The 27348-nt window shown below is 44.6% G+C and overlaps 1 protein-coding gene across 1 annotated transcript; it reads right to left on the bottom strand.

Moving 5' to 3' along the window:
* On the bottom strand, window positions 1-25411 carry LOC120043906 (DNA repair protein RAD50-like). Its single transcript, XM_038988509.1, has 4 exons — window positions 25228-25411; window positions 23850-24043; window positions 23518-23628; window positions 1-81 (listed from the first exon to the last, which is right to left on the bottom strand). Exons 2-4 carry the CDS (start codon window positions 24030-24032, stop codon window positions 1-3), a joined length of 375 nt encoding a protein of 124 aa, XP_038844437.1. The 5' UTR covers window positions 24033-24043; window positions 25228-25411.
* Between the last annotated feature and the right edge of the window lie 1937 nt (window positions 25412-27348).

Below are 27348 nucleotides of genomic sequence, written 5' to 3'. Positions count from 1 at the left end.
TTATCCTTTCTGCTTACGACCCCCGGCAGTGGAGTCTGGGCCTCCCTCCGGCATGCTGTGCCCTGTGAGGGCACTGGCTGCCTATGTGGAGCGGACACGGTCAGTGAGAACAACAGACCAGCTCTTTGTCTGCTATGGTGAGAGAGTCCTCGGGGCTGGACTATCAAAGCAGAGGCTCTCACTGGATCGTGGAAGCGATTGCGACAGCATACCGCCTAGCCGGCAGGCCAGTGCTGGAATCTGTGGTGGCACATTCAAGACGAGGTGTGGCTGCATCCTGGGCTCTACTGGGAGGAGTGCCCCTCGCTGATATCTGTGCTGCGGCCAGCTGGGCTTCCTCTTGCACCTTTGCTAGGTACTATCGGGTAAATGTGGCACCTCCCTCTGCCGTTGGTTCAGCGGTCCTGGGCGTCGTCTCCCCTTCCACAGACTGTGCCGGGACCCCCCTTCCACATTGACGGCCCCTGCGTCTCGGTCCCGCGCTGGGACATCGCCGCTGGCTGGACAGGTCCCTCTAGCACCGACTAATCTGATACGGGTGTCAGGTTTTGGCCAAGACTGTTCGGGTTTTGGTCACTAGATGTCCCCATTGCACCTTTTTTGTACCTTTTGTTTTTCTTGCTCTAATTATTGTTTGCACCTGTAGGTCATTCCCTTGTTAGTATTTAAACCCTGTGTGTTCCTTGCTCAGTGTTTGTAAGTTAGCACCCAGCCCCAGCCCAAGCCTTGTTTTATACAGATATTTCTCTTGTTGGATTTTCCAGAGGTTCTCTGGTTTAGTTCTTGTGTATTATTTGAGTAGTCTTTTGAGGTTTGTTTTTCCCTGCTGTTTTTTACCACTTTGTGGAGTTTCTTTTGTATTTTGGAGGATTTCCATTTTGTGCCTCTTGGCTTTATTTTTGGACATTGTGGATTTAGTTTCTTTGCCTGAAGATTTTGTTCTTTAATTAAACCACCATCTCTAGTACTGCTGTGTCTGCCTCATCTTCTGGGTTCTGACGATTATTAGTGACTGTTTCTCGCACCGGGTCCTGACAACGGGTATACCAATATATTGGAGTGATCCAATATAGTGAAACATAACGAAGGTTACTTATGTAACCACGGTTATGTGAGCTATATGGATCATTACAATCCTCTGCGGTGCTCGAGGCGCCTCAAAACTGATGTAGAGAACGTGTGTCACGGCCATGGGGTCTATATATAAGGGCGGACCCCAGCTGTAAATCCTCACCTCGGATGTATCCCTCCGCCGCGGAGTGATACCAATATATTGGAGTGATCCATACAGCTCACATAACCGTGGTTACATACATAACCTTCGTTTTCATGGTTTACAGTCAGCCAAAACACCCTTAGTCTGTCAAAATAACATTAGCTGTATTCCACTCAGTCAGTCACCCACTCGCATGTCTCGACATTTGCTCACGTTCTGGTGGACTTCACACGGGAGAATTAACCCACTGGCTAGGTCAAATATCGATAACCCGACCTTAATAACCCACCACCAACAACCCAGTCTTGCTGTTTTTACAAAAAAACGACCAACTATTGACCCAATGCCTGCATCGCAGCAATCGGGCCATCCAAACAACCAGTTTCTTTTTTTGTAATTTACATCTCAAAGCCTTGACCTGTCTGGTGCACACATATTTCTCTGTCCTCCATTTGATTGAGGCCTCAATCTGAGTTTTTACCCTGTAACTGATTGCTTCTAGAAAGAGAGTAGGAACAACACATGATCAAGATGATCTAGCTACTAGTTTAAAGCAATTAAATATCGAATTGATGCAAAGAATGACTGTAAGGGCTACATTTATGAGAATACATGCATTTACTTACCTTGTCAATCGTGAAGACGATTCACACAAAAAATACATATTTCCATGCATCCTCCTCCCAATACAGCCTCTTCCAACACCATGGGTAGGGGAATCCATCAGAAAAAGTTTCAGAGCGTCAAAGATCATACCCCCAAAACATGCTAACCTCCCCTTGCTATTGGTAATGGTGAGAGGTTACCATATCTTTGAGGTATGATCTTTGACCCTCTGAAAATTTCTCACTCATCATTATTCACGGTTCATTCAGGATTATTTGGAATCATGGTAGCATCCCCATTAATGTAGAAGTGTTTAAAAACATATTCTATTCTTATTTTCAATAAAGGTGACTCCAAAATTAAATCTGAAACATAACCAAAACTAACTGCAAATGCATTCAATAAGTTTGTAGAGTTGCAAGCTTGATGTAGTCATTGCGTGCTAGGAATATGGTACCAAATACTAAACTTTTAACTACTTTATTTATAAGAATCTTTAGTGATGTCAATAATTTGGACATACGGAAGCACTGAAGCCCAAGGCAAAAAATAATATGGCGACTCTTGGAATTATCTAATTTGAACCACTTAGTATCTTGTTTGAACAGTTTTAGTATATTGTTTGAATAACTTATTATCTCGTTTCAATGACTTAATTGTTATTTTGTCTACTTAGGCCTTTGTTATGCAGCTTCTCAGACCGGGTAATGGCTGCTGCAGCCATTTATTCACTGATTCCATCCATTGATATGATTATTCATTGACAGTTTCCACTGTGAATCATGGAGGAGGAGGTGTGAAGGTGTGGGGCTGCTTTGCTGGTGATACTGTCAGTGATTAATTTAGAATTCAAGGCACAATAAACCAGCATGGCTACCACAGCATTCTGCAGCGATTCTGGGCTATTTGACCAAGAAAGAGAGTGATGGAGTGCTGCATCAGATGACCTGGCCTCCATTATCACTCAACCTCAACACAATTTAGATGGTTTCGGAGGAGATCTGTGCCTCAACACAATCCAGCCTCGGAGCTCTACGGACAATTTGTTGGACCTCATGGCTTGGTTTTTGCTCTGACATGCACTGTCAACTGTGGGACCTTATATGTGACCCGTTTCAGGAAACTAGGCATATGTCGCAGGTCACTACTTCACAGGAGAGCCGTTTGAACATAAAAATGTTTTTTTTAAATCAAAATGCATATTTTTTTAATCAAAATGCATATTTTTGGGGCAGAAATGCCTTTTTGAACATGTGAACTTTCATGTGCCTTAATAACAAACTTGTAGACCATCTGTAAATACGAATAAAATTGTTCAATTACGAGCTGGGTTGATTTAGCCACAGAAAAAGTTAGCAACCTTTCCGCTAGCCATGATTGGCTGAGATAATGATTGGGCTGGGCATGCTGAGAGATGAGTTTGGATTGGTCTGCCATATAACATGTTTCTGTCTATTTGAGCTATTCGGTATGTGTAGGTAATCCTTTTTAACGCGTCTTTTTGAAAAATCTACTGCGTAGTAAAACTTCATAAGTGTTGCTCTCCACTTTCTGGAAGACCAAGTTTTTAAATCAGTGGAATTCGAGTATGATAGCTAAGGAGATGGAGAAAACATCTGTCTCCGGATTTACATCTTCAAACTAACGGTAACCATGGCATCCGTGACAGGACACGCGTCCATCTATGATGTATACCGGTAAGATGGTCAAGGTGGCTACATTTTCAGATATTACAAGTTTCTAATTCAGATATTAAAAATTTCTAAAGACATAAAGTCTTTTCATTTCAAATTAACGTGTACTGTTAGTGTCACGCCCTGATCTGTTTCACCTGTCCTTGTGCTTGTCTCCCCCTCCAGGTGTGTCTCCCCCTCCAGGTGCCACTCATTATCCCCGGTGTATTTATACCTGTGTTTTCTGTCTCTCTGTGCCAGTTCGTTTTGTTTGCCAAGTCAACCAGCGTTTATCTCCTAGCTCCTATTTTTCCCAGTCTCTGTTTATTCCTAGTCCTCCTGGTTTTGATCCTTGCCTGTCCTGACACTGAACCCGCCTGCCTGACCATTCTTCCTGCCCTGAGCTCGAGCCTGCCTAACGCCTTGTACTGTTTGGACTTGGACCTGGTTTATGAACTCTCGCCTGTACCCGACCTGCATTTTGCCTACCCCTTGTGTTATAATAAATATCAGAGCTCAACCATCTGTCTCCTGCGTCTGCATATGGGTCTCGCCTTGTGTCCTTATAGTTAGCTAGCTAGATAATGTTAACTGGCTGGCTTGCTAGCAAACGTTACGTGTATATCTCAGAGCCATTTGTTTGGCTAGTTATAGCCTAATGTTAACTAGCTAACATTGAACCTGGTTGGTTAGCTACCTGCAGATTCATGCAGGGTAGTAATATCATGAGTTGGGATTATGGTTAATTGTTTAGCTAGCTAGTTAGCTACATGTCTTAACAAAAGACTCCACTACACAAGTAACCATTTCGGGTTCGTTCGTAAATTCAGGCTGGCCAACTACTCCATTTTCAGAGCACTATCATCTTAGTGGGCCAGAGCGTAAAATAACTGATGAATTTACGAACGCTCAACACCTGTTGAACATGGCCGGTGTCAGTAAAAGTCGCCAAAAAATCGTAATTAAATTGTTGCCAACAGCACAGTTACAGTCACCAACACTCTGGATAACATGAAAACAGCCTAACCAGCTCTGCTAGGGCGAGTAAAATGGTCAGAGTTTGGGTGGCGGGGTGAAGCTTAAGAGGGTGTGAACGATGCTGAATAGGTGTAGACAAAGAGGAGCTCTCCAGTAGGTACCAAATTATTCGAAGGCCATTTTCTCAAAAGTGAGGTTACAAGTTTATCAACTTTCAAAGCAAAATTACTTTCCCATTGTTCCTCAAATGCAGTGTATGATATAGCATTTTGTAGCTCTGTGTCTCTGCTTTTATCCAATGTAAAAAACACAATTTGAATACTGCACTATACTTTCCAAATGCACTGTATGCTGTATGACTTACATTTCAACTAATATGGCGGAAACGTCATTTGATGGTAACACTATAGGCTTTCAGATATCATCTCTCACATGCACCCAAAGTGCAAAGGCCACAGTATTGCTGATTTTAAACCATTGCTCCATTCCTAAATGATACATTATCAAGATTCTCGTGAGAATCAAGTAATCAATGTGAAATATGGAAGATTGGTTGATTTCCAGTTTTTAAAGGTACACTAAGCAGGAATCGATTCCGCCATTTCCTGGTTGCTAAAATTCTAATAGTTTGCCTAATTTCAGTTAATGTGACAAAACAAGCAATTATCATACAGAGATTGTATCGTTTGTATCATTGTACCATCTAAACCTCTGTGAAATATATTTTCCTTAACCAAAAACGTGTATTTTTAGCTGTTTGAAGCTAGTGTACAAAACCTACAGTAAAAGATGCTAAAACGAAACATAAGAACGGGAATCACAGAAATAGCGCACATAGAACATATCTACCTCTTCTTAGACTTGCTTTCAAAGAGAATGACAGATCTATAACTTACATTTCTGTTAATTTTGTAGGGTAGCCCAAAAAGTTACATATTGTGCCTCCCGAGTGGCGCAGCGGTCTAGCGGAGACTCCGCTTAGCGGAGGGTTTGGTCGGCTGGGATGTACAGTACTTGTCCCATCGCACTCTAGCAACTGCTGTGGTCGGCCAGGAGCATGCACGCTGACAGGTCGAGCCAGCTGTGTCACTACAGATCCTGGTTCGATTCCAGGCTGTGTCACAGCCGGCCGTGACTGGGAGAACCATGAGGCGGCGCACAATTGGCCCAGCGTCGTCCAGCTTAGCGGAGGGTTTGGTCGGCTGGGATGTACAGTACTTGTCCCATCGCGCTCTAGCAACTGCTGTGGTCGGCCAGGAGCATGCACGCTGACAGGGTCGCCAAGTGTACGGTGTTTCCTCCGACACATTGGTGCGGCTGGCTTCTGGGTTAAGCAGGCATTGTGTCAAGAAGCAGTGAGGCTTGGCGGGGTCGACGCACGGCTCTCGACCTTCGCCTCTCCCGAGTCCATATGGGAGTTGCAGCAATGGGATTGGGAGGATATACACTGCTCAAAAAAATAAAGGGAACACTTAAACAACACAATGTAACTCCAAGTCAATCACACTTCTGTGAAATCAAACTGTCCACTTAGGAAGCAACACTGATTGACAATAAATTTCACATGCTGTTGTGCAAATGGAATAGACAACAGGTGGAAATTATAGGCAATTAGCAAGACACCCCCAATAAAGGAGTGGTTCTGCAGGTGGTGACCACAGACCACTTCTCAGTTCCTATGCTTCCTGGCTGATGTTTTGGTCACTTTTGAATGCTGGCGGTGCTTTCACTCTAGTGGTAGCATGAGACGGAGTCTACAACCCACACAAGTGGCTCAGGTAGTGCAGCTCATCCAGGATGGCACATCAATGCGAGCTGTGGCAAGAAGGTTTGCTGTGTCTGTCAGCGTAGTGTCCAGAGCATGGAGGCGCTACCAGGAGACAGGCCAGTACATCAGGAGACGTGGAGGAGGCCGTAGGAGGGCAACAACCCAGCAGCAGGACCGCTACCTCCGCCTTTGTGCAAGGAGGAGCACTGCCAGAGCCCTGCAAAATGACCTCCAGCAGGCCACAAATGTGCATGTGTCTGCTCAAACGGTCAGAAACAGACTCCATGAGGGTGGTATGAGGGCCCGACGTCCACAGGTGGGGGTTGTGCTTACAGCCCAACACCGTGCAGGACGTTTGGCATTTGCCAGAGAACACCAAGATTGGCAAATTCGCCACTGGCGCCCTGTGCTCTTCACAGATGAAAGCAGGTTCACACTGAGCACATGTGACAGACGCGACAGAGTCTGGAGACGCCGTGGAGAACGTTCTGCTGCCTGCAACATCCTCCAGCATGACCGGTTTGGCGGTGGGTCAGTCATGGTGTGGGGTGGCATTTCTTTGGGGGGCCGCACAGCCCTCCATGTGCTCGCCAGAGGTAGCCTGACTGCCATTAGGTACCGAGATGAGATCCTCAGACCCCTTGTGAGACCATATGCTGGTGCGGTTGGCCCTGGGTTCCTCCTAATGCAAGACAATGCTAGACCTCATGTGGCTGGAGTGTGTCAGCAGTTCCTGCAAGAGGAAGGCATTGATGCTATGGACTGGCCCGCCCGTTCCCCAGACCTGAATCCAATTGAGCACATCTGGGACATCATGTCTCGCTCCATCCACCAACGCCACGTTGCACCACAGACTGTCCAGGAGTTGGCGGATGCTTTAGTCCAGGTCTGGGAGGAGATCCCTCAGGAGACCATCCGCCACCTCATCAGGAGCATGCCCAGGCGTTGTAGGGAGGCCATACAGGCACGTGGAGGCCACACACACTACTGAGCCTCATTTTGACTTGTTTTAAGGACATTACATCAAAGTTGGATCAGCCTGTAGTGTGGTTTTCCACTTTAATTTTGAGTGTGACTCCAAATCCAGACCTCCATGGGTTGATAAATTTGATTTCCATTGATCATTTTTGTGTGATTTTGTTGTTAGCACATTCAACTATGTAAAGAAAAAAGTATTTAATAAGAATATTTCATTCATTCAGATCTAGGATGTGTTATTTTAGTGTTCCCTTTATTTTTTTGAGCAGTGTATATATAATTGACGAGAAGAGTATCGCCCATCCCATCAGCCATCTCACTGCACCCTCATATCACGTCTTGAAATATGTAGAGACCTGAAAATAGCTGTGCAGCAATGCTACCCATCCAACCTGACAGAGCTTGAGAGGATCTGCAGAGAAGAGTGGGAGAAACTTCCCAATACAGGTGTGCCAAGATTGTAGCGTCATACCCAAGAAGACTCGAGGCTGTAATCGATGCCAAAGGTGCTTCAATAAAGTACTGAGTAAAGGGTCTGAATACTTATGTAAATGTGATATTTCCATTTTTATTAGCAAAAATTTTGAATAACCTGTTTTTGCTCTGTCATGATGGTGTATTTATGTTTATTGATGAGGGGGATTCTTTTTTTAAATCAATTTTAGAATAAAGCTGTAACAGCTTTATTAACATAATGTGGAAAAAGTCAAGGGGTCTGAATATTTTCCGAAGAAAAAAAAGGAAAAAATTTGTTTCACCATTTTAAAATGAGAGTCCAGTTCACGTAACAGGGTTTACCTTCAAATGAGGGACATGTTTTTTCCTTAAATTGTATCACTAATCACCTTTAATAAATTATAATCCCCAGAAATGTCACGTTCCTGACCTGTTTTCTCTTGTTTTGTATTTATTTAGTATGGTCAGGGCGTGAGTTGGGTGGGTTGTCTATGTGTTGTTTTCTATGTTGGGGTTTTGTGCGTTCGGCCTGGTATGATTCTCAATCAGAGGCAGCTGTCAATCGTTGTCCCTGATTGAGAATCATACTTAGGCAGCCGGGGTTCACGTGTGTGTTTGTGGGTGTTTGTCTTCCGTGTATGTAGTTGTGCCACACGGGACTGTTTGTCGGTTAGATTCTCTTTTGCTATTTTGTTTCGTTTATTGTTCAGTTTAATTGTTAATAAAACATGGACACTTTCCACTCTGCGTTTTGGTCCGATCCCTACACCTCCTCTTCTGACGAAGAGGAGGAAATCTGCCGTAACAAGAAATGACTTTGTAAACGTTACATAATAACTAGGCCTTTACAATGATGGTGAAGACTTGAAGAAATGTTGGGTTAAGTGGGTTCAAATGACAGAGGGTGCATTAATCAATTTTTCCATATGGTCTATATTAAAGGGCACTTCATATAACAGGTTTTAAAAATTCAACATTGGTGAACAATGTCTACTTAAAATGGAAATAGTCTGGGTAGCCAATTAATTGATTGTTCAGCACTATTATGGCTTGGGGGTAGAAGCTGTTAAGGAGCCTTTTGGACCTAAACTTGGCACTCCGGTACCGCTTGCCATGCGGTAGCAGAGAGAACAGTCTATGACTTGGGTGACTGGAGTCTTTGACAATTTTTCGGGCCTTCCTTTGACACCACCTAGTATATAGGTCCTGGATGGCTGGAAGCTTGGCCCCAGTGATGTACTGGGTTGTACGCACTACCTTCTGAGGCGCCTCACGGTCGGATGCTGAGCAGTTGCCATACCAGGCGGTGATGCAACCAGTCATGATGCTCTCGATGGTGCAACTGTATAACTTTTTGAGGATCTGAGGACCCATGCCAAATCTTTTCAGTCTCTTGATGGGGAAAAGGTGTTGTTGCGCCCTCTTCACGACTGTCTTGTTGTGTTTGAGCCATGATAGTTTGTTGGTGATGTGGACACCAAGGAGCTTGAAAATCTCGACCCACTCCATTACAGCCCCATCGATGTGAATGGGGACATTTTTGGCCCTCCTTTTCCTGTCGTCCACGATCAGCTCCTTTGTCTTCCTCATTTAGAGGGAGAGGTTGTTGTCCTGGCTCTAGGTCTCTGACCTCCTCCCTATAGGCTATCTCATTGTTGTCAGTGATCAGGCCTACCACTGTTGAGTTGTCAGCATACTTAATGATGGTGTTGGAGTCGTGCTTGGCCACGCAGTCGTGGGTGAACAGGGAGTACAGAAGGGGACTAAGCACGCACCCCTGAGGGAGCCCCTGTGTTGAGCATCAGCATGGCAGAAGTGTTGTTGCCTACCCTTACCACCTGGGCCTGGCCCACCAGGAAGTGCAGGAACCAGTTGCAGAGGGAGGTGTTTAGTCCCAGGGTCCTTAGCTTAGTGATGAGCTTTGTGGGCACTATGGTGTTGAACGCTGAGCTAAAGTCAATGAACAGCATTCTGACAAAGGTGTTCTTTTTGTCCAGGTGGGAAAGGGCAGTGTGGAGTGCGACTCGGATTGCGTCATCTGTGGATCTGTTGGGGCGGAATGTGAATTGGAGTGGGTTTAGGGTTTCCAGGACGATGCTGTTGATGTGAGCCATGACCAGCCTTTCAAAGCACTTCATGGCTACCGACGTGAGTGCTATGGGGCGGTAGTCATTTAGGCAGGTTACCTTCACTTTCATGGGAACAGGGACTATGGTGGACTGCTTGAAACATATATGTATTACAGACTCGGTCAAGGTGAGGTTAAAAATGTCAGTGAAGACATTTGCCAGTTGGTCTGTGCATGCTCTGAGTACACATCCTGGTAATCCGTCTAGCCCTGAGGCCTTGTGAATGTTGACCTGTTTTAAGGTCTTGCTCACATTGGTTAAGGAGAGCGTGATCACACAGTCGTACGGAACAGCTATTGCTCTCATGCACCCTTCAGTGTTGCTTGCCTCGAAGCGAGCATAAATGACATTTAGCTCGCCTGGTAGGCTCGGGTCACTGGGCAGCTCGCAGCTGAGTTTCCCTTTGCATGCCCTGCCACATCCGACGAGCGTCAGAGCCGGTGTAGTAGGATTCAATCTTTGTCCGGTATTGATGCTTTGCCTGTTTAATGGTTCGTCTGAGGGCATAGCGCAATTTCTTATAAGCGTCCCGATTATTGTCCCGCTCCTTGAAAGTGCTAGCTCTAGCCTTTAGCTCGGTGAGGATGTTGCCTATAATCCATGGCTTCTGGTTGGGAAATGTAGGTACGGTCACTGTGGGGATGATGCACTTATTGATGAAGCCGGTGACTGATGTGGTATACTCCTCAATGCCGTTGGATGAGTCCCATAACATATTCCAATCTGTGCTAGCAAAACAGTACTGTAGCGTAGCATCCGCATCATCTGACCACTTCTGTGTTGAGCGAGTCACTGGTATTTCCTGCTTTAGTTTTAGCTTGTAAGCAGGAATCAGGAGGATAGAATTATGGTCAGATTTGCCAAATGGAGGGCGAGGGAGAGATTTGTACATGTCTCTGTGTGTGGAGTAAAGGTGGTCAAGAGCTTTTTTTTTCTCCTCTGAATGCACATATGACATGCTGGTAGAATTTTGGTTAAACGGATTTAAGTTTGCACTGATTCTGGATGAGCATTTTCTTGTTTGCTTATTGCCTTATACAACTCGTTGAGTGTGGTCTTAGTGCCAGCATCAGTTTGTGATGGTAAGTAGACGGCTAAGATGCATACAGAAGAAAACTCTCTTGGTAGATAGGGTGGTCTACAGCTTATCATGAGGTACTCTACCTTAGGCAAGCAATACCTCGAGACTTCCTATTAGACATCGCACACCAGCTGTTATTGGCAAATAAACACACACCCCTACCCCTCGTCTTACCAGATGTAGCTGTTCTGTCCTGCCGATGCACCAAAACCCAGCCAACTGTATATTATCTGTGTCGTCGTTCATCCACGACGATCATCAAGTTAATTCCTCTTCTTCTATTGGCACGTTGGCCAATAGAACGGATGGTAGAGGCGGGATACCCATTCGCCAATGAATTCTCACAAGGCACCCAATCTCTGTCCCCTACATTTCAGTCTTTTCTTCACGCGAATGACTGTGATTTGGGCCTGGTCTCGGAGAAGCAGTATATCTTCATCCAGTTGGAGGTGAGTAATCGACGTTCTGATATCCAGAAGCTCTTTTCGGTCATAAGAGACGGTAGCAGCAACAGTATATAAGTTACAAACAATGTGAAAAAAAACACACAAAATAGCACAGTTGGTTAGGAGCCCGTTAAACGGCAGCCATCCCCTCCGGCACCATTATTATCGGGAATCTTCCGTTTTGTTGTGAAGGAAAACATTAATGAATTCCCCAACAGTTCAGCCGGATAATCCCTCTGATAATCTTTGGTCACCGTACACATCATTCTTGATAGCCACAAGCCAATGGCAGCATAGTAAATCTCTGGTAGGTAGAATGGAAAAACAGAACTCCTTTCGCGCCTGTTTGTAATTAACAAAGCCAGGCACATGATGTCAAATGTTAGTGAATAACAAACAAAAACAATTTGCCTCCAGAAGTTATGAGATGACTCTGTTTGTTTGAAGTAAACAACACCATCATCCAAGTTTGTGGGCACGCCCCATCTACCTAGTGGACGTTTTCTGCATTCGCTATGAATGGCGGACTTTGTGGTTCACTATGAGTAGACAAATACACAGGTAGTTAAAACTTCCCGATTCTACCAGTGAAATGACAATGCACTCTTTATAGCTTGTGGTTTGGATAATTTTTATGTTTATTACAAAAACATAATATTGTTAATATAGTAATGACTAAATGCTGTTGCAGAGCCAGGATGGAATTTCCCTTTAACAAAAGGCACATCTCAATACGTGGTCCAGGTATCCTTATGAAATGGCACAACTCTATTGCTCCTCTATTTATCCAGCAAGCAATGGGGCAGGCCGATGACATCAGAGGGCACCATCAGACCTACTCCTTGAATGACCTACTCCTTGAAGTTTGCAGTTGTGTCTAAAAAAACACTTTTTTTTTTACCCTTAATTGTGTGTATATTACTGTATTTGTAAGTGGGATATTGTTTTCAACAGGAAAAGTAAAAAAATGTTTGCTGGAGTGGGTCTTTAACAATCAACAATTATTGTATTGCAAAATGCCATTATTGATGCAGATACAGCTCTACCACTGGCAAACGTATAGGCTGACTGTCTGAAGAGAGCATGAAAGTAGGATTGGTACTGATGAGGGAATGACAGCCCATTGTTCATCACAGAAGCAGAAGCAATGAGCTGGCTTTCACCCATACTGCAAGTGTCAGAATCAATTTCATTTTCTGTATCTGGCTCCCAAAATTCATCAAAGGCCACAGAACAAAACTAATACCACTCAGTGCTCTATATGAAGTAAACCACTTTGTGTGATTTATTGAGAGAGAGAGATAGAGAGAGAGAGAGAGAGAGAGAGAGAGAACATTGTATGAAAACTGAAAGCACTCTGTTGCATATTTTTTATGGTATTTGTGAGGACTGCCACGGTTGTTGAGGATGATTTCTTCTAAGTGCTATCAGATGTATGATTTCACCTGAAATTGGAAGCAGTGAACCCTCGACAGGCAGCACTCTTGGAGACCGAAAATAACTATTTCTGGTGCAGAAGTCAATACTACTTTCTCTAACGGATGCTCTTCAGTGTTGCAGCACTCATGTGTCATCCACCATACCATTAGTTTGAAATGAAATATTGGCATTGCAATTCATGTGACAGGAGCCCACTAAACTACACTAGCTCATTAAATCTCAAACCACAGAGTGCAGGTAAACAAACACCACTGCCTTTTTGCCTTTGTGCAGATTGCCATGATATTGATATATTTATATATTTTTCAAAGTATCTCTCTTTTTAAAACATGCCTTGCAGAGCTGTCTACAATTTCAATTTCATCCCCCTGAAAGATACAACAAATATTATGGCTGAACTCAAATGTGCTGGTTGATTAAATACCTGTATGTATGGGAAAGATGTTTGAAAAGGGTATTTTGTTCTTAAATGATATTGTAAATTGGAATGGTAGAGTTATGTCCTTCATGGAGTTATCAGAATTGTACAGGAAGGTCTGCTCAATCCAAGAGTACAACCAATTGATTACAGCATTACTCCAAAAATGGAGGAGGCAGGTGGCAGTGGGAGGAGGTAGGGAACTGGTCTGTCTGCCCAATATAAAGGATCAAAACTGGTGGAGGAATAAAAATAACATAAATAGGAAAGTATACAAGTTTCATTTGAGGACCAGGATGTTGACAACTGCCATACAGATTGCAAAATAGTTGGGAAGAGATTTTTGATGTACAGGGTGTATGAGTTGATATATAAAACAACGCAAGATTCAAGACTTCTTGCTTTTCAGCTAAAATTAGTATATAGAATTCTTGCCGCCAACAAAATGTTGAATATTTGTGGCATAAAATCATCGAAGCTCTGCAGATTTTGTTGTGAGGATACAGAATCAATAGACCATTTATTTTGGTATTGCCCTCAGGTAGCCTGTTTCTGGTCTCAGGTTCAGGAATGGCTGAAAATGCATAGATAATAGTACTGTTAGGAGATCTGGAGAGACCGGGTCAGTCAATTACTAATATCTTAGTAAAAGTATTTATCTTCCACTCGCAATCTGTGGATTCTATCCGATTAGATTGAAATTGTATGTTAAACATCACAGCATAGTTGAAAGATATGTGTTGCGTAGAAACCCGAAGAGGGTGGCCAGCAGAGATCGATGGGATGAGCTGAGGGAAGCTGAGGGTTGGGATGTGGAATTGGAGACAAGTGGGAGTGGAGATGCTGTGGAGTGGAGATAGAATGATGGCAAATATAAACGTTTTTTTTTAAGTTAAAATAAAACATAATAAAAAGTATGTTTGAATGACACTGAGGGGCAGTGTTTTTACAACTAATGCCGGTTTGCCTGAGGCTGATGCCATGCAGGTGTTTGTACACATGCATATACACACTCTCATTCAAATAAACGCATACAAGAACACACATATACATGTAATAGTGAAAAATGCACACAAACATATACAGTTGGCATTACTGTTATGATTTTAGTTTTCCTTCATGTCCTTCTTATTTTTGATATATTTTTTTATTGCTATAAAAAAAATAGCATTGTTGTTTGCTGTTTTCTTCTGTCTTTTTCTCTTTAGTTCATTCTTTGGTTGTTGGTACGTTGGGGGGGATGGAATTAATAGTATTTTTTATTAAAAAATTTCTTCTGAGGTGGGGGGCTGTGGGAGGGGTCTCGAATGGTTGAGGGACAGCTATTGGGGAACTGTGGGGGGATCTTGGAGGGTTTGGGTTCATGTTTTTTGGCCTGGTGGGAGATCTGTCAACGTGCCCTTGAGCACGGCATTGACCCTGGATGCTTCTGTGTGTCGCTCTGAATGGGAGTCTGTTGGATGACTGGTATGGTGTAGTTGTTGAGCGGCTTCACTGCAAGTATATTGTATGTTTCGGATATTCAATAAAAAATGTAAAACACCACTGTCTCTCATGTCTCTCTCAGTCTAGGAACAAAGGGTTTTTATAGTGCACAGTGCACTGATGTTGCCAATGCATGGTGGTGTACACAGCAGTTTTAATTCTCCCACAGCTAGCTATATATACAGCAGCAACTTCAGTAGTGATAGTGACACTCTTCCTTGATTAGAATTCTGCCTACTGAACCAATCACATTTGGTATTTGGCTACTTTGAGGATTAGGGGTTTTAATCACACACAGGGGCTGTGTCCAAAATCTGGCTTGCCTATTACTTACTTAAACTGCATACTGTGCACTAATCATACTACATAATATTTTGCACATACTGTTTAGTAAAAAGTATGTAGTATGCCACGGCCGAAACGTACTACTTTTGGTGCATTCCAAACAACTGGGAATTCGGAAACAAAATGAGCTCAGACTGGGAAAAACCGTGACGTTGGTGATCTTCAGGTCGGAGATCTAGGATGATGCCCAAGTTTCTGACTTGTAATTCCGAGTTAGATGATTTTTTCCAGTCGGAGCGCGTTTTTTTTCATTGTTACCTGTTGTCTTGAACACACCATCAGTTACGGCTTCATATGAACCGGAAAGATCTGTAGCCCCACCCAGTGACCTTTCGTGTTATTGTTTTCAGGTAACGTTACCTAAGTAGCTAGCATTTGGAACGGCGTATATGGAGTAAAGTTGAGTGTACCATAGGCCTACACGTGTATCAATTGAAGAGTCACCTGAAGCTTGAGAAGAATGGGAATGCAGTAGAGGAATGCAGTGCTGAGGCAGAGGGGTTGTAATGAGGAAGACTGGCTACTACTCTGAACTGTGTGTGGTGAGCTTTCTGGCGCCCAGAGCTGCCAAGGCATCACCCAAGTGGGCCATACATTGTGAAGGAGAAGTCCAGTGGCTACACCCTCTACAAGATTATCACCAGACTCCATCTTCATCAACCATCTCCTTGACCACCTTCCTCTGCTCAAGCCATGAACTATCGCTCTCCATCTTTGCACTCAAAGACTTGGCCTCTATTGGGTGACCTAGCCAAATAAAGCTAGGCTACTCAAGATGATGTATTGCCAGGTTTGTTTTTTGCATTTGATGTACTTTGAGATTGTTATGAAAAGCGCTATAGATATGTAATCAATTATTATTATATTAAAGATAGTTTAGTAGAGCAAAAAGCTCTGACGAAGGCCAAGAGGCTGACACATAAGCTTAAATAAAAAAGTAATACTAGCAAGAGTCGTGTGTGGGTTTCTTTTTTCTTTCAACTTATCTAATTGCTACCATGCACCTGCAGCAAGATACAGTAGCGCAGATGTGGGAGTGCATTTTTGAATGTTGAAATGTTGAAAGTAAAATACACAAATAGTATGTCACGTTCCTGACCTGTTTTCTCTTGTTTTGTATGTGTTTATTGGTCAGGGCGTGAGTTTTGGGTGGGCAGTCTATGTTTTCTGTTTCTATGTTGGTTTTGGGTTGCCTGGTATGGCTCTCAATCAGAGGCAGGTGTTTGACGTTTCCTCTGATTGAGAGTCATATTAAGGTAGGTTGTTCTCACTGTTTGTTGGTGGGTGGTTGTCTCCTGTGTCTGTATGTATGTTCGTGCCACACGGGACTGTAGCGTTGGTTTGTAGTCTGTACCTGTTTCGTGCGTTCTTCGTGTATTAGTAGTTCTCATGTTTTAGGTCAGTCTACGTCGTTTTGTTGTTTTGTAATTTTTCAAGTGTTCTTCGTGTGTTTAGTTTCGTTTTGTAAATAAATTCATTATGTCATCCTACCTCGCTGCAAATTGGTCTTCCGATCCCTCTCTCCTCTCCTCGTCCGAGGAGGAGGAGGAATTAGAGTTCCGTTACAGAACCACCCACCAAATTACCAGGATCAAGCAGCGGGGAGAAGGGCAGCGACAGCAACCGCAGAGATCCCAGGATTCATGGACATGGGAGGAGATCCTGGACGGCAAAGGACCCTGGGCTCAGCCAGGGGAATATCGCCGTCCCAAGGCGGAGCTGGAGGCAGCGAAGGCAGAGAGGCGCTGGTATGAGGAGGCAGCGCGGCGACGTGGTTGGGAGCCCGAGAGTCAGACCCAAACATTTCTTGGGGGGGGGCACACGAGGAGTGTGGCAAAGCCGGGTAGGATACCTGAGCCAACTCCCCGTGCTTACCGTGGAGTGAGAGGGCGTCGTACTGGTCAGACACCGTGTTATGCGGTAAAGCGCACGGTGTCCCCAGTACGCGTGCTTAGCCCAGTGCGGGCTATTCCACCTCGCCGCACTGGTAGGGCTAAGTTGGGCATCGAGCCGGATGTCATGAAGCCGGCCCAACGCATCTGGCCACCAGTGCGTCTCCTCGGGCCGGCATACATGGCACCAGCCTTACAGATGGTGTCCCCGGTTCGCCAGCATAGCCCAGTGCGGGCTATTCCACCTCGCCGCACTGGCAGGGCTACGGGCACCATTCAACCTGGTAGGGTTGGGCAGGCTCGGTGCTCAAGAGCACGTGTCCTCCTTCACGGTCCGGTATACCCGGTGCCACCTCCAAGTACCAGTCCACCGGTGGCAGCCCCCCGCACCAGGCTGTCTCTCCGGGTTCTCTCTCCAGCTGCTCCCACCTGTCCAGCGCTGTCAGAGCTTTCCTCCTCTCCAGCGCAGCCAGTGCCTATACCACGCACCAGGCTGTCTCTCCGTCTCCTCCCTACAGAACTGCCCGTCTGTCCCGAGCTGTCAGAGCTGGCCGTCTGCCCAGCGGCGCCTGAATTGCCCGTCTGCCCAACGCCGCATGAACTGCTCGTCTGGACTGAGCCGTCGTCCAGCCAGGACCAGCCAGAGCCGTCCAGCCAGGACCAACCAGAGCCGTCCAGCCAGGACCAGCCAGAGCCGTCCAGCCAGGACCAGCCAGAGCCGTCCAGCCAGGACCAGCCAGAGCCGTCCAGCCAGGACCAGCCAGAGCCGTCCAGCCAGGACCTGCCAGAGCCGTCCAGCCAGGACCTGCCAGAGCCGTCCAGCCAGGACCTGCCAGAGCCGTCCAGCCAGGACCTGCCAGAGCCGTCCAGCCAGGACCTGCCAGAGCCGTCCAGCCAGGACCTGCCAGAGCCGTCCAGCCAGGACCTGCCAGAGCCGTCCAGCCAGGACCTGCCAGAGCCGTCCAGCCAGGACCTGCCAGAGTCCCTCAGCCAGGACCTGCCAGAGTCCCTCAGCCAGGACCTGCCAGAGTCCCTCAGCCAGGACCTGCCAGAGTCCCTCAGCCAGGACCTGCCAGAGTCCCTCAGCCCGGAGCTGCCGTCCCTCAGCCCAGAGCTGCCGTCCCTCAGCCCGGAGCTGCCGTCCCTCAGCCCGGAGCTGCCGTCCCTCAGCCCGGAGCTGCCGTCCCTCAGCCCGGTGCTGCCCCTTATCCCGGTGCTGCCCCTTATCCCGATGCTGCCCCTTCATTTAGGTGGGTTTAGTTGGAAGGTGGTCATTGGGAGGGGGATACAGAAGCGGGGAGTGACTATGGTGGTGTGGGGACAGCGTCCGGAGCCTGAGCCACCACCGTGGTCAGATGCCCACCCAGACCCTCCCCTAGACTTTGTGCTGGTGCGCCCGGAGTTCGCACCTTAAGGGGGGGGTTATGTCACGTTCCTGACCTGTTTTCTCTTGTTTTGTATGTGTTTATTGGTCAGGGCTTGAGTTTTGGGTGGGCAGTCTATGTTTTCTGTTTCTATGTTGGTTTTGGGTTGCCTGGTATGGCTCTCAATCAGAGGCAGGTGTTTGACGTTTCCTCTGATTGAGAGTCATATTAAGGTAGGTTGTTCTCACTGTTTGTTGGTGGGTGGTTGTCTCCTGTGTCTGTATGTATGTTCGTGCCACACAGGACTGTAGCGTTGGTTTGTAGTCTGTACCTGTTTCGTGCGTTCTTCGTGTATTAGTAGTTCTCATGTTTTAGGTCAGTCTACGTCATTTTGTTGTTTTGTAATTTTTCAAGTGTTCTTCGTGTGTTTAGTTTCGTTTTGTAAATAAATTCATTATGTCATCCTACCTCGCTGCAAATTGGTCTTCCGATCCCTCTCTCCTCTCCTCGTCCGAGGAGGAGGAGGAATTAGAGTTCCGTTACATAGTAGATGCAACGGTGTCAAATAAAAATGTTTATTACAAACAAGAAACACTTCAATGACAAAACAGAAATCCACTTTGGGTTTAAAAAAAAACACTTCACCAAAAACAGTAAAAAATTAATAGCTATAAATAAAATGCATACAAAATAAAACACATTTTTAATAATCTAACCTTTAAAATGGCCATAAGGCGTGCCTCCCTGGCAGCCACCTTCTCCCGCCTCCACATCTGGACCCTTCTGGAAGGGAGAGGAGATGATGACCGGTGGGGTGATGGAGTGGCAGGCCTTGCAGCACCTCATCCATCACCACATACCCCCACCCTCCGTGATGACTCCGGTGGGGGGAGCTTTCAATTGCTGAAAAATATGGAAAAGGATAGCTTTCAGCATCAAACATACTACATGTAAAGGTCTGTAAAATGTATAATGACAATTGCAGTACATTTCTCTGGAATACTTGTACCTTTCTAACATGTAAATCTGCACGCTTACATGAATGTGCCAGTGAAGCATAGGAAATAGATGGGAAAGTGGTGTTGCTCTCAGAGAACAGGGGTGCTTTATTAGCCAAGTACAGCACAGCAATAAATGTCAAGATAACATACAGCAGCGTACCGTGTATTTTTGCTTATGGCTCCTCTCCCACTTATTTTTCACCCATGCAGGCGACAGCTGCTCCTCCAACTCACACTCCTTCACGTACAGGTCGATCCTGGAAAGGCATAAGACGAAGTACAACATTAACCAAAACAAGTAGACTTGTGTGAAATGTATGTAGATAGCTAGACTGAAACGTACTTTACCGAATTGGAGTGCCAAGGAGAAACAGTAATGAGTGCAGCTTACCATTACTTTCACCTTAACAGGTTATGTGCAATGAAACTAGCTAGCTGGACCCATTCAGGCTGTAACCGTTCAGGTAGAAACTAATATTGCATAGCATGAACATTACAATCAGCTCAACACAGATAAACCAACGTGACAAATCGGGAGAGCTACAAGAAAAGAGAAGTGGTGTGACCAGCACCGCTGTGGAAAATAGGAATGTAGACTACCGCGTCACTAATATTAGCTATAGTTAGTGGCAGTGCATAGCGCAGTGGCAAGAGAGCTAACTATGGCCACATGACTTACTCAAAACCTTTTTTGCGGCATTTCTCTTGACATGTTTGCCACTGAATTAAATGCCTGTTTTCAAAGATGTAATGTTAGGATGAAATCGTCATTTGCATTTTGAGGAGAAGAAAAACAACTTACATAAATTTTGAACATCACCGCAGAAGCTTCGCTAATCACCATCTTCCAAGTTGTTTTGGTATTTGGTATTTTATTAGGATCCCCATTAGCTGTTGCAAAGCAGCAGCTACTCTTCCTGGGGTCCACACAAAACATGACACATAATACATAATACAGAACATCACTAGACAAGAACAGCTCAAGGACAAAACGACATAAATTTTTAAAAAGGTACACAAAGCCTACATATCAGTGCATACACACAAACTATAGGTCAAATAGGGGAGAGGCGTTGTGCCACGAGGTGTTGCTTTTTCTGTTTTTTGAAAGCAGGTTTGCTGTTTATTTGAGCAATATGAGATGGAAGGAAGTTCCATGCAATAAGGGCTCTATATAATACTGTACGTTTTCTTGAATTTGTTCTGGATTTGGGGACTATGAAAAGACCCCTAGTGACATTAGAGTGTCAGAGCTGTGTGTAAATTGACTATGCAAACAATTTTCATTCATGCACAGGCATGCATAGTATTTATATCAGCCCTTTGATTACAATTAAGAGCAAAACGTGCCGCTCTGTTCTGGGCCAGCGGCAGCTTAACTAGGTCTTTCCTTGCAGCACTGGACCACACCACTGGACAATAATCAAGATTAGACAAAACTAGAGCCTGCAGAACTTGCTTTTTGGAGTGTGGTGTCAAAAAAGCAGAGCATCTCTTTATTACAGCTAGACCTCTCCCCATCTTTGCAACTATTTAATCTATATGTTTTGACCATGACAGTTTACAATCTAAGGTAACACCAAGTCATTTAGTCTCCTCAACTTGTTCAACAGCCACACCATTCATTACCAGATTCAGCTGAGGTCTAGCACTTAATTTGTTTACAGAGAAATAGCATTGTATTTGGTCCCCAAAAAATTCCAACAGTTTGCTAAGAGCTGGCAGCAAGCTTATAGGTCTGCTGTTAGAACCAGTAAAGTCCGCTTTACCACTCTTGGGTAGAGGAATTACTTTAGCTTCCCTCCAGGCCTGAGGATAAAGACTTTCCTCTAGGCTCAGATTAAAAATATGACAGATAGGAGTGGCTATAGAGTCAGCCACCATCCTCAGTAGCTTTCCATCTAAGTTATCAATGCCAGGTTTGTCAGTATTGATTGTTAACAAAAAAATGTTCCACCTCTCTCTCACTAACTTTACAAAATTCAAACTTGCACTGCTTTTCTTTCATTATTTGTATTTTTATGCATGAATATAATTGCTCACTGTTTGTTGTGGGAATTTCCTGCCTAAGATTGCCCACTTTGCCAATTAAATAATCATTAAAATAATTTTCAACGTCAAATGGTTTTGTGATGAATAAGCCATCTGATTCGATGAAAGATGAAGTTGAATTTGTCTTTCTGCCCATAATTTCATTTAAAGTACGCCAAAGTTTTTTTTCCATCATTCTTTATACCATTGATTTTGGCTTGATAATAAAGTTTCTTCTTCTTTTTTGTTGAGTTTAGTCACATCATTTCTCAATTTTCTGTAAGTAAGCCAGCCAAATGTACAGCCAGACTTATTACCCACTCCTTTTGCCCAATCTCTTTCAACCATACAGGTTTTCAATTCTTCATCAATCCATGGAGCCTTATCAGTTCTAACAGTCAGTTTCAAATCAAATTTTATTTGTCACATACACATGGTTAGCAGATGTTAATGCGAGTGTAGCGAAATGCTTGTGCTTCTAGTTCCGACAATGCAGTAATAACCAACAAGTAATCTAACCTAACAATTCCACAACTACTACCTTATACACACAAGTGTAAAGGGATAAAGAATATGTACATAAAGATATATGAATGAGTGATGGTACAGAACGGCATATGCAAGATGCAGTAGATGGTATAGAGTACAGTATATACATATGAGATGAGTAATGTAGGGTATATAAACATAAAGTGGCATAGTTTAAAGTGGCTAGTGATACATGTATTACATAAAGATGGCAAGATGCAGTAGATGATATAGAGTACAGTATATACATATGAGATGAGTAATGTAGGGTATGTAAACATTATATTAAGTGGCATTGTTTAAAGTGGCTAGTGATACATTTTTACATAATTTCCATCAATTCCCATTATTAAAGTGGCTGGAGTTGAGTCAGTATGTTGGCAGCGGCCACTAAATGTTAGTGGTGGCTGTTTAACAGTCTGATGGCCTTGAGATAGAAGCTGTTTTTCAGTCTCTCGGTCCCTGCTTTGATGCACCTGTACTGACCTCGCCTTCTGGATGATAGCGGGGTGAACAGGCAGTGGCTCGGGTGGTTGTTGTCCTTGATGATCTTTATGGCCTTCCTGTGACATCGGGTGGTGTAGGTGTCCTGGAGGGCAGGTAGTTTGCCCCCGGTGATGCGTTGTGCAGACCTCACTACCCTCTGGAGAGCCTTACGGTTGTGGGCAGAGCAGTTGCCGTACCAGACGGTGATACAGCCCGACAAGATGCTCTCGATTGTGCATCTGTAGAAGTTTGTGAGTGCTTTTGGTGACAAGCCGAATTTCTTCAGCCTCCTGAGGTTGAAGAGGCGCTGCTGCGCCTTCTTCACAACGCTGTCTGTGTGGGTGGACCAATTCAGTTTGTCCGTGATGTGTACACAGAGGAACTTAAAACTTTCCACCTTCTCCACTACTGTCCCGTCGATGTGGATAGGGGGGTGCTCCTTCTGCTGTTTCCTGAAGTCCACAATCATCTCCTTTGTTTTGTTGACGTTGAGTGTGAGGTTATTATCCTGACACCACACTCCGAGGGCCCTCACCTCCTCCCTGTAGGCCGTCTCGTCGTTGTTGGTAATCAAGCCTACCACTGTAGTGTCGTCCGCAAACTTGATGATTGAGTTGGAGGCGTGCATGGCCAAGCAGTCGTGGGTGAACAGGGAGTACAGGAGAGGGCTCAGAACGCACCCTTGTGGGGGCCCAGTGTTGAGGATCAGAGGGGTGGAGATGTTGTTACCTACCCTTACCACCTGGGGGCGGCCCGTCAGGAAGTCAAACTTCCTGACAAACTTGGCCTTTGTTAGCCAATAGAGAAATACCGGGAAAAATTCCTGCCACATAGGCATTGGTTTAATCTACCAACCAATCGTCTCCCACAACACCTCCCCCCTAACCCTCCACATACGCGAGCACACCACAAGTACAGCGGCATGCCTCGCAGCTGTGCGATTTCACTCAAATTAAATTACATACTTTGTTCACTATGGTCACACTCACTATGACCAACTTTGAATCGTTGATGTACCAGGCTTATATGCGCAATAGCCTGGGGACGAGGTTAGTAGGCGATAGACATGAAGTCCTCTAGTGACTGGAGGAACACTGTTTTCAGACTTAATATGCAGTCCTCCATTAGCACTTTGAAAGTATTAGCAAGAAATGTTGGACTGTTAAATAATACAAAAGAGACAGAGGTGGTGGTACCTTCTCTTGTCCCTCCTCCTGCCTCTGCTTCCTGCGCTCCATCAAATCCAGCCTCTCCTGCTGCAGCTTCTCCAGGGTGGTGGCCAGAGGGGACACCTGCTCCTTAGCTTCCTGAGCACAACACAGGGAGGAGACAACCTTGATACACTGATAAAGCTATACACCATGACCTTCTCTTATTACCAAGACTACAAAACATCACAGCCAATACAGAAGAAAACATGTTATAACGGTCAAACCACCTGCTGCTAGACAGTTCTACCAACACTGAGGTTTTAGTAGGATTCCAGATAGAGCAGTGACCTGTCTGAGGAAACTGAGTGGAGTTTTACCTTGATCTCTCTGTGCAGAGCCTGAATCTCAGTGGTGAACTCCACACACTGCTCCTCCAGCTGCTGCTGCTTCTGCATGTTACTGGAGATCTGCAGTTTCTCCGCCCGGGTCTCGTTCAAGCTGCTCTTCAGGCTCTGGATCTGCTCCTGCTGGTCCTGGATCAGTTTACCCTTCAGCTCCATCTTGCTGGACGCTGCAATGAATCAAATAACATTGGAATTCATAGTAATACAGTATAAGGGTGGAATAGATAGGTATATCATAATATGTAACACACAGGATATGAACCCGGGTCTCCCACGTGAGCAACCAACATCTTAGACCAAGAGGCTTTGAAGTTAACAGGCGTCTCACGACAGCTACATTCACCCCCATTTGAACTCCTTCCCCACGACAGACCACCCCACATTGGGCGCCAATGTAACACGCGGGATATGAACCCTGGTCTCCTGCGGGAACAACCAAAGTTCAGTGGTGTAAAATACTTAAGTAAAAATACTTGAAAGTACTGCTTAAGTAGTTTTTTGGGGGTATCTGTACTTTACTATTTATATATATTTTTTACAACTTATACTTTTACTTCACTACATTCCTAAAGAAAATCATGTACTTTTTAATCCATACATTTCCCTGACACCCAAAAGCACTCCTTACATTTTTTATGCTTAGCAGGACAGGAAAATGGTTCATTTCACACACTTCAAGAGAACATCCCTGGTCATCCCTACTGCCTCTGATCTGGTGGACTCACTAAACACACATGCTTAATTTGATAATTATGTCCGAGTGTTGGAGTGTGCACTTGGCTATCGGTAAATTTAAAAAATTAAGAAAATGGTGGAGTCTGGTTTGCTTAATATAAGAAATTTGAAATTATTTATACTTTTACTTTTGAAACTTAAGTATATTTTAGCAATTATATTTACTTTTGATATATATTTAAAACCAAATACTTTTATAACTCAAATAGTATTTTACTGGGCGCCTTTCACTTGAGTAATTTTCTATTAAAGGTATCTTTACGTTTACTCAAGTATGACAATTTCGTACTTGTTCCACCATTGCTGAAGTCTTAGACCAAGAAGAAATTCCCTCTTGGGCCGAGGGCAAACACTGGTTTTGAAGATTGCACGAGGGGCTACTTCATCACGTGACCATGACCGACTGATGTCCGCTTCACCTACACTGAATTGATCTATAGGCTATGGAATGTCATCATAGATGTAATATTTACATGAAGGAACAACAATTCCCTTCACTAACAGCTAAAGTTGATTAACTATAAGCAAATCCAACTTCCAGTCTGGCATTTCACAGTTGCTCAACAGGTCTTGCTGAGGAGGCCCCAGTGTAACATTAGCCCCAGGCAGGTCGTACTTGTGTCCAGTCGGTGCTGGGTCTCCTGTTTCTCCTGGTTGACCTGCTGAATGGTGCGGCTCAGGTCCACTCCCTGCAGCTTGGCAGCTTGCTGGGCTATCTTCCTCTCCACATCCTTCAGGTCCAGCTGGAGACCAAGGACACACACAGACAGAGGAGGTTACCACAACAGTCAAGGATGGAATGAAGGAGGGTAAAGAGATGAAAGAAAGAAACTAGGGATGGCCATTTGAAATTATTTCACTATTTGAATTGTCTTCCCCCCCTCCCCAGATATCCAGATAGTCGAAATACATGCGTTTCAAAGATGAAGATGGTCCGCTTCAAGACCTTTTTATCTACCAAGAGAGTTTTCATCTGTAAGTATCACTGCTGTCTACATCCCACCAGAAAATGAGAATGGCACTAAGCAGGCACTCAACGAGCTTTACTGTACAGAGCGATTATCCAAAAGGAAAAAGCTCACCCAGAGGCAGCATTTCTAGTGGGTGGAGACTTTAATGCGGAGAGACTGAAATGCGTTTTTACCCCACTTTTACCAACAAGTCTCCTGCGCCACAAGAGGCGCTAACACTTTTACTCTACCCACAGAAACGCATAAACGCAAATCAGACCATGACTCCATCCTCCTGCTTCCTGTTTACAAGCAAATACTCAAACAGGACGTACCAGTACAGAAGTCTGTACTGTACTGATAACATTGAGGAGTTTACCACATCGGTCACGGGTGCATTGACGATAATGTCCCCACAGTGACCGTACGTATGTACCAAAGCCAAAAGCCATGGATAATGGGCAGTATCAGCGCCGGGCTAAAGGCTAGAGCTACCGCATTCAAGGAAGAGGACACGGACATTGACGCTTACAAGAAAACCCGATACAACCGCCGACGAGCCATCAAACATGGAAAGGGTTGATATAGGACCAAGATAGAATCCTACAACACCAGCTCTGCAAGGCCGCTGAGCCAGACGGAATCCCAGGGCGCGTTCTCAGAGCATGAGCAGACTAGCTGGCAAGTGTCTTCACTGACATTTTCAACATCTTATTGTCCCAGGCTGTAATCCCAACAGATTTTAAGCAGATCACCATTTTCCCTGTTCCTAAGAACTAAAAGGTAACCTGCCTAAATGACTATCATCCCGAAGCACTCTCTAACCCTATAATTGTATTGAGACCGCACTCATTAAGGTGGTAAATTACCTTTTAACGGCATCAGACCAAGGCTCTGTGTCTATCCTTGTGCTCCTAGACTTTAGTGCCTCTTTTGACACAATCGATCACCACATTATTTTGGAGAGATCGGAAACCCAAAGTGGTCTACGTGGATAAGTTCTTGCCTGGTTTAGATCTTATCTGTCGGAAAGAGGAGGTGTATAGCCTAATAGGCCTAGGACTATGTGGTATAGCTATTTGTAGGCTATAGCCTAATGTAAATACAAATACCTATACTGTAGCTTAATATCACTGTTTGCGAGGCGAGCTTTAGTTGTGAGTAGGAATTTCAAGTTTTAATATTTTTTAGCATATCCTGCAGTCAATGTTAGATCATATTTACATTCATTCCTTTAACTGGGAAATATAAAAATACAACATTTCTATTTTATTCTAAATATTAATTTTTACATTCAAATTCCAATTTAAAAAGTCCAAACCGTCTAATTCCAATTCAGATCCAATTCCATAAATTGAAGATTGTTGAATTCAAGAATTGAATTGGAATTTTAAATAAAATTGGAATTGAGTGATGGTTGGGGTCGCTTGGAGGCGGCAAGGTGGGGTGTGGGCTGGCATGGTTCTGAGTGGTTGGGGTGGGTAGGGTAGTCTGAGGGGCGTGGAAGAGTGGGGTCCTATGGAAAGGCCGGAGTGCTGGTTAGGGTTGATTGGTTGGGGTTGCTTGGGGGGTCTGGGGGATCTTTATAGGCGTCTGGAAAGGGGGGATTGGCGCTCAGAGTGTGAATAAAAATCCAGCAGGTGGCCCAAAGGTGCTCAGAGCTACAGGACCATCAAAATATGCAGCCCTTGTCCGTCATGCATTCCAAAGCACATAGATGGAAATGTGAGGTAACTGCAGTCATAATACTTTCTGTTAAAAGTGGGCATGTAATAAAATTAAGTTGT

This window comes from Salvelinus namaycush, chromosome 3 (assembly GCF_016432855.1).
Source record: "Salvelinus namaycush isolate Seneca chromosome 3, SaNama_1.0, whole genome shotgun sequence".
NCBI classification, from domain to species: Eukaryota; Metazoa; Chordata; class Actinopteri; order Salmoniformes; family Salmonidae; genus Salvelinus; species Salvelinus namaycush.
The sequence above is the reverse complement of the archived record's forward strand: the minus strand, read 5'-3'. Positions and strand labels throughout refer to the sequence as shown.

Coding starts and splice junctions, on each gene's coding strand:
- LOC120043906 (XM_038988509.1), bottom strand. CDS start 24,032: ATGGAGCTGAAGGGTAAACTGATCCAGGACCAGCAGGAGCAGATCCAG. Junction 23,629..23,849: donor CTCTGCACAGAGAGATCAAG/GTAAAACTCCAC, acceptor TGTTGTGCTCAG/GAAGCTAAGGAGCAGGTGTC. Junction 82..23,517: donor AGGAGGAGGGACAAGAGAAG/GTACCACCACCT, acceptor CGCTCCACATAG/GCAGCCAGTGCCCTCACAGG.